Raw genomic sequence first — 13,550 nt, 5'->3', positions numbered from 1 at the left:
TTTTATGACTTTAGTTAGAACCCTCTGGAGCCTTTTGGTTATTATTTCACCTTGGTCTGGATTTGGCTTCTGTGATTTTATCAGTTTTCAGACATTTTTTATTTCATTTCATGCTTACAGTTGTATTTTCAGAGTTCATTACAACATAAAAATAGATAATGGGGGGGCCCAGTTCAATAGCTCAGTGCATGGAGGCACCTGCCACTAAGCTCACGACTTAAACTTGGCACCTAGGATCTACATGGTGAAAGGAGAATTGACTTCCCCGGGTTGTTTTCTGACCTCCATGCGGTGCACACATAGTTCTTCCACCCCTTGAAATTAAATAAAATGTATAAAAACAAACCCTAGAAAATGAAAACTTACAAATTCCTAAAACTTTATCTCAAGGGATGCATATGGGGAAACAGGGGTTGGGGCACTATGATTGCCCTGTCACCGGGGTTTTCTTTGCTAGAATGCAGACTGTGTGTTATTTAGTGTCTGGTACCTGATTTGTCTTCTGTATTGTTGGGAACTATAGAGCAATAGTGGTAGTATTTCATTTTTGTTTTTGAAATAGGATCTTACTGAATAGCCTGAAACTGGCCTGAAATTTAGGATCTGCCTGCTTCAGCCCTCTGATCAGTGAGACTGCAGATGTGTCCCACCATAGCCTGCTTTTTGACAGTATGCATTGCACTGGAATACCAGCCCTCTAGCCTTGTCCTTTGGAGAGGCAATATGCTGAGATCCTCTGGCCCATGCCGAGCCAGGTCCTCCTTCCAAGGTTACATGACTCAGTCAGCTAACAGGACACAGGACTAACCTAGGATGTGCCTGTGAGCTCTGAGTGTGTTCTTAGCAAGATTCAGTAGCTTGTGACTTTGTGCAGAAAGGTGGAGATCATTAGTGTCGTGGCTGAAGATGTGATTAGATGAGATATTGATTCTGAACTTCTGCCCCCTTCTTTGTGTTCCACCCTGTTCTTCCTTAGGGAGGTGGTACAGACATAGAAAAATGAAAGCAAAATCTAGGCCACTGGCTTTTGAAAAATATTGATCAGGAAGCCCATAGATGTAGTTCAAACATCTTCCTCTTTGTGTGATGTCATTCGGGGGCTGGCGGGAGGGTAGGGCTAATGTGCCCTGTAATCATCCCGACAGGGACTTCCTTTTACAGGGAAAAGCTTAGAAAAGAATAAGAGTCTCCCGAGGCAGTACCCAGAAATAATGCTGGCCTTTCCAAATGTACTTCTTTGAAGTCGTTGATCCTGTTGATTTTCTAGGCCATGTAGTGGCGTGAAGAAATGGTGTGAGGTGTTCAGTTGTGAGCAACAAACCTCTGAGCAATGCCTATCTCGGTTCGTAGTCCTCATACAACACTCCCTGCCTTCCACCACCACTATTGCATGTCATCCCACATGCATGATTTTTGCTCCCACAATGCACATAGGCAGTATGGATGTCGGTTAGATGATAGTGTCTGTATTTGTACCAGCTCCAAGTCAGAGGCCCCATTGTATAAACGGCATGGTGTAACAGTGTAAGAGTGTCCTCAAAGTGAAGTATGGCTCTGACTTTTAACCTTGACCTGCCTGGGTTGCTTCTGTGGAAGCAGCCAGGCATCTTGCTAATGCATCCCCTGGGACACAAATGACTATGTTGAACCCTGTGGGACTTTTGAAATTATACCAAGAATAGCAGAAACCCAATTGGCTCTGGGTTATCAGGCTTGAGGTCCACTGTGTTGAAAGGGTGACGATTAGTAAGAGAAAGGCCAGGCTACTTTGTCATTTGCTTTGCACACTTGGGGGAAGTGCTCTTTGCCTTGCTAGCATCAGAAGTAGACCATCTTTGTTTCTGTAGAACATCACATCAGCTTCCATTACAAATCAACAGCAGCAAATAGAAGGTACCATCCATGGAAGCGCGTTTAAGGCAACACTGTGCTCCAGTGCTCCAGGGTGGGGGTCCGCCTTCTGTGCCAATGGATCAGTTTCTCATGTCCATGGGTTTCTGACCCAGCAGCTTTCAAAACACCAAGAAGCATTGCTCTGCTTTCTAATGCCTCTCTAAAAGACCAGGGCTGCCGTGCCTCTAGCTATGCCCCAGAAAGCATATTTGAGACAAATCAGCTTACTTTGCCTGCATGCCTAGGAAGCCTCTCTTTAAAACCTTAGCATGGGATGTGGGAGAAGAACTGTATCTAAATCTTTTGCTTTTTCCATTCAGGAGAGCGACGGAGACGCCGATGCCAGGTGGCGTTCAGCTACCTGCCTCAGAATGACGATGAGCTTGAGCTGAAAGTCGGGGACATCATAGAGGTTGTAGGAGAGGTAAGCAAGTAGCTGAATTGACACTGTTGCCTCACATGGCTGTCAGACCCACCTGTGTGCCCAGCCATGAAGAGCCCTTGCTATACGTGCACAGGCCCGTTGGCCTTAGCAATGGAGAGTCAAACTCAGAGAGACTCTAAAGATCACCTAGTGGCGCCTCCTATGGGAAGTAGTTCCTTCAGAGGAATTCATTTAGGCCAGGTGGGAAGGTCAGATGTATGGCCATCTGAAGCCATTGTCTTGTGCCATAACACTCAGTACCTTTGAAATTTGAGTGCTGTGTCATCTACTTCCCTGTCTGCTTTAGTTAATGATGGATTCTGACTGATCACATAGCAGGGATCCATCTCTAGAGATTCAGTTTTCATTGTGGAGAATACTGGGTTTAGAGAGAATGAAAGTGGCATGTGGCATTTATTGGAAGACCAAGTATGTGACAGGTATGATAAGGGTTTTTCTTTGTTGTGTTCTTGCATGGCTTGGATGCTAGAACCCTGGCTAGGGGTGGCAAGGGGATGAAGAAATAGCAAACACAAAGACTCACAATCTAACCTTGGATTGAATAGACTGGACTCTATGGAGAAGGTGCACATGGGTGCGTGCGTGCGCGTGCACGTGTGCACACAGACACACGCACGCACACACACACACACACAAAAAACCCAAAGCAAAACAAAACTCAGTGTAATCATAGTTGATGGGGGGAGTGGGGCTGTTGCACACAGATGAACAAGGAGGCAGGGTCATTACATTACAGATAAAGATGTACTCTAGGTCCTCACATACAGATAATGAAGCAGGGCTATTACATACAGATAAAGAAGAAGGCAGGGTTATTTTATACAGCTGAGCAAGAAGACAGGTTAAGCAAATCTCAATAGGAGTAGTCTTTGTAGAGGAACAGTCTTTAGGCCATAGCATGGGCGAGAGGGAAGAAAAGTACTGTGATCATTTCTGTACCCATTGCCAACATTGGGACTCTGACTAGAGGAAGACTGTGTCCGTTCTGAGTCTCAGCTGGGGAAGGTTTCCCACTTCCATGGTATTGGGGTTTTTGATATGCTTGTGTTCATGCCAACAGCACACATTCCCTCAGACCTCCCTGCAGTCCTTTGTTGTTGTTCCGCTGTGGAAGCCAAGACTTTACTCCGAGCTCTACAAGGAGGGTCTTCACACATTAGGGCACTTAATCATCCTGATCACTTTATGGTGTAGATGAGCAAAGACCCTCAAGAGATAGCAGAGGCAGGACTAAAGGGCAAAGCCTCCTCTCTTGACCAGCGACATTCTCAGTTTCTCCTGCCACTTTCCCCTGAATGTTTGCTCCTATCTATCCAAAACTAGCCTTACTGGTAGAATGCTCCTAGAAACACTGGGTGGGCTGCTTGCACTCTGCTCCCTGATGCTTTGAGGATCTTGTGCCTTGGACTGTTAGAATCCCATCATTCATTCTGGTTCAACATTTGGCTCTTTATATAGAAAGAAGTAAAGTGCCATTTGCATGTGTTTTCTGGATCTCAGTTGATGTTACAAGTGCTCGTGGTGTATAGAATACACGGTGGATGTTGAGGGGGTTTCAAAGGAAGCAATAGTCAGGGTAGTACTGGCAGGTCTGCTAGCAGAAGTCAGGTTTCCAGATTCTCATCAAAACCTAACCTCCCCTCAACTCCCCACTAAGCGATCTGTGAAATGGGAAGGCTTTTCTAAGAGAAGTATGAAAGAACAAGACTTTGATAAAGACTAAGGAGATGAGTAACTCAATGAGGGCTGACTGGGATGCCAAACCCTATAGTAACTGGTACAGCAACTTAACTGAGACCTCTGGGGTTAGCTTTTCTAGAGGACAGATGTTGGCATCTCTGCTAGTCAGTTTGTAGTGTAGCCTGATAAGAATCACTTGCACTGCTTTGGGTTCTAATTTGTATAACAAAGGTCCCTAGAGAAGCAGCTGACAAGGCCCCCAGCATGGCACTAGGAGAATGTGCTTTAACCCCTTAGTCTGTTTCTAAGTTTTGAATAATTTGTGCTAATATATTATTCAGCCATGAAGAATGTCTGCTGTCAAGTAGGGCACTTACTGAAACTTAGATGGATGGGAAATGAATGGACAGCCGAGCAGAACATCTATTTACTGATGGACAAATTACTTAAGATCAGACCTGTGGAAGAAAGTCTATGATAAAAAAGTAGACATGACTAATAAAAATGTTGAAATTGGTGTATATTGAGGTAATTAAACAAAGAAAGAGAACAACACATAGGGAAACTGTATTGTTGTAAAATGTTATAAATGTAACATATAAAAAATACTGTAAGATGCCAGGCAAGGTGATACATGCTGTTAATCCCTGTACTCTTCAGGTAGAGGCAGATAGACTCTATGAGTTCCAGGCCAGCCTGGTCTATATAGCAAGTTCCAGGCCAGCCAGAGCAATATCAAAAAGCAAAAATAAACAAAAATATCACAGAGCTGTTAGACCAATACCAAATGCCATAGGAATTTGCCATAAACACAAATCCCATAAGGAAGAATAGTAGTTTTTAAAAATTTTTATTGTTCTAAGCTAAGGATTCTCTTGGTAGCCCAGTGAATCCTTTAAGCTTGGCTTCCTGCTGCCTTAGACTTCTGAGTATTACCATGTCTTACCATGGAGAAAAATTTTCACTATGTGGAAATATCCCACCCTGCTATTTACTCAAGTGTAAATTAAGATAGTAATTAGTAGATTTCAGCTCACTAAAAAATATTTACTGGTTGGACTGTTGGCAATGCCCTGCATAAGTGGTAAATTTGTATAGCTTTATGATATTTATATGCAGGTAGGTCAATAGCTATAAAATATGAATAAAACTATGACTCTGATCTCATTCCTAAGAATTTATCTGCAGAAAATGGTTAACAAAAATGCATACGGGGAATGCGTTAATTGTAGCAGTGTTTGCAATAATGAAAAATAATCAAGGGAAAGAATTAAGGTGTATTATCTAGCTAGAAGACATGAAGCCATTAAAATGGCTCACACAAAGCTCTTTAAATGTGTATTTATTATGATGTTTCTCATTATAATTATTGGCCATATTCCTCTAAGCTGAGAGTTTTGTAAAATGCAAAGAGCGTGCTTTTATGTGTCGGTATGTTAGAGGTACCTGGAATAGTGCATGAATCCTAATATGTACCTTGACAAATGCTGGCTGAGTAAGTACATGAATAAACGGAACTATAAAAGCAGGGGTTTGCTTTTGTTTTGAAAGGTAAACGAACAGATCGGAACATAAGATTGCAGACACCAGGATGTAATCATGTGAAATGGATCTATATACATGTGATCCAGGTTGGAAAGGGAACAAGAATTGAAGATGGCCTTGCTAGAGAGAATGGTTTTCCTTTACCGTCATAACAATGCTTTCAGAACACAAATCAAGAACAAGACACATGGGGCTGGGGATTTAGCTCAGTGGTAGAGTGCTTACCTAGGAAGCGCAAGGCCCTGGGTTCGGTCCCCAGCTCCGAAAAAAAGAACCAAAAAAAAAAAAAAAAAAGAACAAGACACATGACCTATACACTGAGAAATATGGAACACTTTTGCCTGTCAGCTGTGAGGAAAGGGACTATTGGAGAGGAACACAAGTCATTGACCCTCACCTGCAATACATTTCTGCTCATTTGTGCCTGAATTCTAGACTGTACTTGCTGTTCCCTCCATCTGGAAAAAGGGGAGAAAACATAGAGTCTGAAAGGCTAGTTTTTAATATATTTTTTAAAAAATCATATAAAAACTTCTCCATTCTTTTGGTTGTTTTGAGATCTCACAGATTTGTTTTTGTTTTTGTTTTTACCATTATTAGTGTATAAAGATCTGTCCTTTTCTCTGATGATGAGTGTTGTAATAGGCTTATAGCCATCCCTTCTATGATTCTACTAGACTAGACTGAAAAGAAAAGCGCTCTGAGTAAACAAATCCTTTAAGTCATAGGTACAGATGAAGGTAAGAAAACAATAAAAGCTTTATGATACTGTTGAATCAACCAATCTGTTCAAGAATGTATAACATATTGGGGCTGGAGAGATGGCTCAGCAGTTAAAAGCACTGGCTGCTCTTCCAGAGGACCTGGGCTCAATTTCTAGCAACCACATGATGTCCTACAACCATCCATAACTCCTATCCCGGGGGATCCTGTGAATTCTTCTGCCCTCCAAGGATGCTAAGCCTGCACAGCTGTATGTGACAACAAAACATCCATAAACATAAATAAATAAAAGTAATATTTAAAAATATAACATATCATACATGTATATATTAGATGTTTATTGGTTGATAGTGTTGGGTTGTACACATGATAATGCACACCTATTTTTTTTTGTCCTTGACAGACAGCTCTTTTTTTTTCCTTTTCTTTTTTTTGGAGCTGGGGACGGAACCCAGGGCCTTGCGCTTCCTAGGCAAGCGCTCTACCACTGAGCTAAATCCCCAACCCTGACAGACAGCTCTTAAGATCTTGACCATGTGAGCTAGTTTTTAGAAAACAATTGAATTACAGAAATTTTAAAATGATATATGTGTATCTTAATATCTAATGTTAACTTAAAATATCACAATCTATGTTTATGTTCAATGCAATGTTATACTATTAGGTCAAGCCTATATTCAATATTTATTTATTCATGTATGTATGTATATGTGGGTATGAATGTGGCGAAAGTCTTTTCCATAAGCATGTGTTGCTGTTTTGAGCTCCTTGTTTTGTGCATCTGTGGTCTGTTGTCTATGACTTGCACTGATGTCTTTATCGTGCATCAGTAACAATGTAAACGAAGCAAAGGAAATATCCTGTCCTGATGTTCTATAGCTCCCCACCCCAAGCTTGGCAGCTGTTTTTTATTTAACCTTCACTTTTCCCCTTATTCTTTCTTTGCACTAACTTTCTCTTCACACGCCCAGGTTTTTGCACTATGCAGCCAAGCACATCCCTCTGGTAGGCCTAAAAGGTTTTGAAAGAAATAACTTTGGGCTCCTGTAGGAGAAATAACAGATCACTTGTTTAGCATACATCAACTACCAGCCTGCAGCCCTCAGCCTTGGTGAAGGAAGAGAGCAAGGGATAGTCCTGGAGTGGACAAAGTGGAGGTTGTGCTAAAGAGCCTCCCATCCCCCTCTGCCTCCTGGCTGGGGCACACCCAGTTTGGCTGTAAGAAAAAGCCATCATGGCAAATTTAAAGCAACTAAACTGTCAATTTGGAGAGAGTGGTAAACTCTAAATTCCTAGATTGATTAGCATTCCCCCACCCCCCACCCCCCCGCTACAGATTGTGATTTTTAAATAAGTCATTGTGAATATACACTTGGGTCATTTTGGTTCAGAGCGGAGAGGACAGAGAAATGCCAGTGAGGTTCTCAATGCAGATAAACAAGCATGTTGTAAGGACAAGGTTACCAGTAGCACAATCTGTGATCCTCTGGAATTTTCCCTTTTTATTTTTGAGGACTGCCTTGGAGCTTCTGTTTTGGTTTGTTTTTTTTTTTTTCCTGAGTTATCTGGAGTCCAAGGAAGGAGCCCCCCCCCCTGTCCTGCCCCCCAAGTTGAATGAGGCTGGTCTCACCAAATCTCCCAAAGTGGTTATTTGAGTAATGTTTTGAACTTTTTGGTTTCATGTCTTTTATCTGTGATTAATTTTCCAGGCATTTCTCAGTGGTTCCCAGTCAGGCTAGCCAATGACTGAGGGATGCAGATTTTGAATTAAAGCCTCACCTGGCTTTGTGGTTTGCAAAGGTGACAAGCTGCGTGTTCAAAAACTGTCTGCATTCTTCTCCATATGTCCATAAAAGGAGATGGGATCAATTCATCTCTGATTAAGCAGGCTCTTGAAATGCTTCAAAGTTTTCACTCGGGCAGATAAACCTCTGTGTGGGTGGATGGCCACATCCTCCAACGTTCGCTCTTGCAGAAGAGAAGTCAAGTTCAGTGATCTCTTTCACAGCACATACACTAAAAATTGCTGGCATCTATTTAAAAACTGATCAGCTAACAGGTGACCCAAGCATACCTTCATTTTCCCCTATTAAAACTGCATTACTTTAGAGACAAGTTTCTTCTCCCATTTTGTATTTTAAAGGACATGTTAATTAAAAAAATCTTAGTATTGGAATTTGACTAGTCAGCTCAGGCTGTTCTACAATTGTCCTCTGTTTAACATGGTGGTGAATTTTTCCTAGTTTGTATACAGGTACTGAAGTATTCATACCATGGTGAGGGATGCTATGTTTAGAAGAGAAGGTAAGTTAGGTGTCATGATGCATGTCTGAAACCCCAGTACTTGGTTAGTAGAGGTAGGAGGATCAGTTATTCAAGGGTATCCTTAGCTACAACAGTAAGTTTAAGGTAGTCCCAGGCTGTGTGAACCCTAAGTCAAATAACACCAAGTATAGAAAAGAAAGTAGTTCTATCTGAAGCATCAGCATACAGAGCAGGCTACAAGTGTGTAAAAAAAGTATTTTTGGTAGATTTGCATAACTATGAAATTTCTTAAATATTTAAATGCTTACATCATGAGTGAAGCTACTTATAGACACTCAGAGATTCACTGAACGGGATGTGCATACACATAGAAGCTCAGTTTGGTCATGGAGAGTACGACAAGAACCTAAGACTCTTTTAAAAAGAGTGACAGCTGATGGAATTGACAAATGAGCGAGGAAGCGAAAGCCCGAGTTGCTCATGGAGGATAAAGAAGTGCCACCCAGGAACGGAGAAAAGCTACAGGATGCCTCCATTGAACTCTCAAGGAGGCATAGCATTGAAAGGTTTCTTCTCTGGGCTTTTGCTAAGGCACAGGCATCACCACAGGTGATGTTCTCACGTGGAAAAGGTGGCAAGAGAAAACTTGCACTCTCTTGGTTCATCAGAAAGGTTATCTTACTTGTTCAGTTTCCATTTTGTTCATATTTCCAAGTTAGAATGATGGGAGGGCCTTATCAATGTTCTTTAGGAATCTGGGGATCTGTAGAATACTTGTGACTGCTGGAAACGGGGAGACCATGGTGCTCTGCTGAAGGATCCCTCTAGAAGCCCTATAACAGTGGTTCTCCACCCTCCTAATGCTGTGGCCCTTTAATATAGTTCCTCGTGCTATCGTGACCCCCTGCCATAAATGATATTATTGTCACTTCATAAGTGTAATTTTGCTACTGTTATGAGTTTTAATGTAAATATCTGATAAGCAGGCGGTTTGATATGTGACTCCTGTGAAAGGATCATTTTGTTCACAGGTTGAGAACCACTCCTCTCCCAGAAACCAAATCCTCTCCCCTTCTTTTATTTTTCAGCATAGCCAGGCATGGTCCAGGCTAGCCTTGGATTTCAGATCCTCTTGCTTCAAATCCCTGAATGCTGGCAGTCTAAGTGTGTTGAACCACATATTAAAGATCAAGGATATTGCTCTGTCTTGCATAAGCCTTATACAGAGATTCTATTTAAAACTCTGTTTCCTTGTCAATTACACAATGAATTTATCTTCTGAAGGCCCCCTTTTCCCTTTCTTCAAAGAAAAGGGGTAAAGGGATGAGAACATTCCTGCATGTATGAACTCTTTGAGCCTACCTAGAAAAAGCAGTGAATTACACAGGAATTAGAGGAAATTATCGACAAGGAATTCAGTACTTAGATAATGCTTATTCGACAGAGACAGTTACTTAAAGCAACTACAATGAAAAATAATGTATGCCTATATGGTCAGGAAGTGACCCCTTTAACTATTTCTTCACTACTTCCACTGGCAGAAAAATGTCTTCTCTAGAAACAAAGTTTATTTTTAAACACTGTTCATGGAATTGAACTGCCATTGTATATTTACATGAAGTTGTAGAACAATCAGAACCAATCAAAAGAGCTTGCAATAAGATTAATGATTGACTGGGAAAGGGCACCTAGGAATTTTCTGAAGTAATAAAAATAACCTGTTTGTATATAGAGACGTAGCTTTCAAAACTGACCTAAGACTTGTAAGTTATATCTTAACTTTAAAGAAACTTGATACACAGTCTTTTATTTTTCTAATGTTGTGCCATTTTGCAAACTACTTTCAACTCCATAGGTAGGAAACAGCACTACTATTGAAATTTCCATGTAATTCCTTCTTGGGAAGGATGTGTTTGTCATGTGTGCATGCCTGTGGGTGTGTGTGTAGGCCAGAGTGGGGTGTCAGATGACAATATTACTCTGTACCTTGCTGCCTTGGGACAGTCTCTTTCAGGACTAGAAGCTTACAGTATGTTAGCTAGACTAGCCAGCTAGCTAGGGAGGAGTTCTTGGGACCTTGCTGTCTCCTCCCTAAAATGCTGGACTTAACAATTATGTAGAACTGTGTCTGACTTTTTACTTGGGTTGTAGAGCTTCTAGCATAGATCCTCGTTGATTGTAGAGCAAGCATCTCCCTAGTCCCTATTTTTGGCAAAAATTTGAGGAAGGATCTGGATATGTTAAAGTATAAGCCTTAGATTTTTATATGCCTGTTTTCTTTTATCTCTTTCTTTCTTTTCTTTCTTTTCTTTCTTTCCTTCCTTCCTTTCTTTCTTTCTTTCTTTCTTTCTTTCTTTCTTTCTTTCTTTCAAGAAAACTGCTCTTGAAACAGTGAAACTGACTTCACTGGCTTCTGCATATCTCTTCCTACCTCTTGCCGTGCTCCATCTAAATTCACTCTCCTAGTGTGCTCCTGAAGGGGATTTGAATAACACAGTAGTCACTGACTGAAAACAGTGATTGCAACCCTAAGTGGATTTTTTTTTCTGTGTGGCTGCTTCAAGTCTAAGGTAGGCTTTAGATTTGGTAAATTCTTATTCCCTTCCTTGTACAACTGACAGGTAAAGAACAAAAAAAAAATCAAGGGTGTTGCGTAGGACTCGTTCAGAACAGGTTAAATATCCAGGAGAAAACATTTCACCCTTTCATCCCTGGACATCTTCCCTACTTAACAAATGTAGGCGATGTCTGCACAGCTGAGGGTGACTGTTGAAATCACCCTGTTGTTTCCTCAGTTTCCAATAGGGCTAAAATAGAGAACTTACTTCCTTGAGTGCTGAACCAACCCCTTAAAGGCTCTTTCTTCTAAAGGCATGGAAATTCTGCTGGGATGGAAACTGTACTTGGCTTTTCTCAAACAGCACTAGTAAACTGCTTTGCTCCTAGCTATGAGCTATTGATTGGTAGGGTTTGCTTTGGGGCACAGTAATGGGGCCTCAAGTTAGCCACATGGGCCACAGGGAGGGACCACTAGGGTTCTTAGCCTAGATCCAGGAACTACAGAAAAATGATGATCAATTGGGATTGGGTAGGCATAGGAATAAGGTGGGCATCTCCCTTTACTTTCTTACTGTGAGGAGAAGCTGTAAGCCTTTAGTCTAAACTAATATATATCTATATTAGTATATCTATAATATATATATAGATATATTAATTATATATATTCTGTTCAGCAAGGTTACACATTTCCTTTTCTGTGTTCAAATACAGAGGCATCAATACAAGCCATCTTAATTTCGAAGCAGAAGGTGTGCATGCTGTGCAGTTTTTCCTCTTTTCTTTTAGAAATTTTTCCATGATGGATGTGTATGTGCTTGCACATGGGAATGCTTGGGTTTGAATGTGATGGCCGGCGGTATCTCCCTTAATCACTTTCTACCTTATTTTATGAGACAGAATATCTCACTGAGCCTAGAGGTCATCAGTTCAACTAGAGAGGCTGGTCAGCAAACTCCAAACATCCTCTTGTCCTTGATCCCTCAGTCTGGGACTACTAGTGTACATTACCATGTTTGGGTTTTGTTTTACATGGGTACTGGGTCCAGTACAAGTCCTCTGCATTGCAAGCACTTTACCTATGGGGCCATTTCTCAAACTCTGAGATGGGGTCTTTTTCTGTTTTGATCACTAATGAATCTATCCTAGGGTCTAAGGGAGTACAGGATAACTGTTTAGTAAATATTGACATCACTAGAATGGCCACACAGGTTTGGTGTTGCAGGACTTGACTGGGAACAATGGTAGCATAGTCAGGATCTCTTGTTTCCTTCTGCTCCTCATAGGAAGGACCCCCCCCCCCACTCCTCTTTTTTTATGAGGCAATCAGAACCTGATAGGCTGTCATGGAGGATTTCTTTGAATGATTTGTCTGTCATGAATGTGTTGGCAATGTGCTTAATAGGGAGATCATCATTCTGGGCTCCAGTGCCTTTGTCTTTATGTAGGAAATTCAACTAGATGATCTCAGAAGACAGCTAGTGTGAATATAAGGATAATGTTTTCTCCTCTCTCCAGGCTCAGTCTTGAGACTAAAGCAGCAGGCTGTAGGAAGAGATTGTATTACATAGCTTTTAGTGATTCTGGTACCAAGTTCCCCCCCCCCCCAGGAAGGGCTCAGGTCACAAAGAAACACCCTTTGTGTCCATGGAAGCTGCAATTGGAAGAGTATCCCCCAGGTGACGAGCAATGGTTTGTCAACCCTTCCATTTGCTGTGTAGCTAATGATATACCTCTGCTGTCTGCCCAGAGGCTCCCAGGCTGTGCGACGACAGTGATACTGGCATCTGGGGGTGTGGCAGGGTGAAGATACCTTTGTTTTCCCAGTAGGCAGCTGCTGATTCTACACATCAGGAGTGCTTTCCTGGAACCTCACACCAGAGCTGCTTATTGGGAACATGAATATTTCAGACATCATCAGACTGAATAGATGGAGTTGATTCAGCCTCCCTCTACTGCCAGGAATTGTGTCACAGATCACTCAGTTCTGGATCCTGCCCTTGGTTTTCCCCTTGCCCTGTGATTCCTGACAGGAAGGAGGTCGTTTTACTGCTCTTTATTCAGGACTAGCATAAGGACCCCATGCTACATATCCTGTGACTATTGATATACAGACTTGCAATGAATTCGTCCAACTATCTTAATCCTATCAAAGCCTTTTTGAAGGAATAATATGCATCAATTGAATTGGCATAGAAACATGCAAATGCTAGTCAGTTGAAAGGATGTTAGGTACAGTGAACTGATACTGAGTAGTCATCATGACAGCCATACCTAGATGCTATTGTGTGCATTCTTCCTTTAAGATTTTGCGGCCATGCAAATGTAATCACTACTCCACAAATCTGCACCCTATGAGTTCTCTAATAACCATTGTAAAGGTATTGTTCTGGTTGCCTCCTTTCTCTGGCCTTCCTCAGGTCCTCCCTCCTTTCTGGAATGC

The 13,550-nt window shown here is 41.7% G+C and overlaps 1 protein-coding gene across 22 annotated transcripts in view; it reads left to right on the top strand.

The window, feature by feature from the left end:
• Positions 1-13,550, top strand: part of Sh3kbp1 (SH3 domain-containing kinase-binding protein 1) — a 344,981-nt gene that overhangs the window by 163,714 nt on the left and 167,717 nt on the right. For all 22 annotated transcript variants that reach the window (XM_087600881.1, XM_087600876.1, XM_087600870.1 and 19 more), the window contains one exon: positions 2,214-2,317. In XM_087600881.1, the coding sequence (XP_087457007.1) occupies positions 2,214-2,317 (104 nt within the window). The remainder of the gene's footprint in view (positions 1-2,213; positions 2,318-13,550) is intronic.

The sequence above is a fragment of the Rattus norvegicus genome, chromosome X, assembly GCF_021556685.1.
Source record: "Rattus norvegicus strain SHRSP/BbbUtx chromosome X, alternate assembly SHRSP_T2T, whole genome shotgun sequence".
Lineage (NCBI taxonomy): Eukaryota > Metazoa > Chordata > Mammalia > Rodentia > Muridae > Rattus > Rattus norvegicus.
The sequence above is the reverse complement of the archived record's forward strand: the minus strand, read 5'-3'. Positions and strand labels throughout refer to the sequence as shown.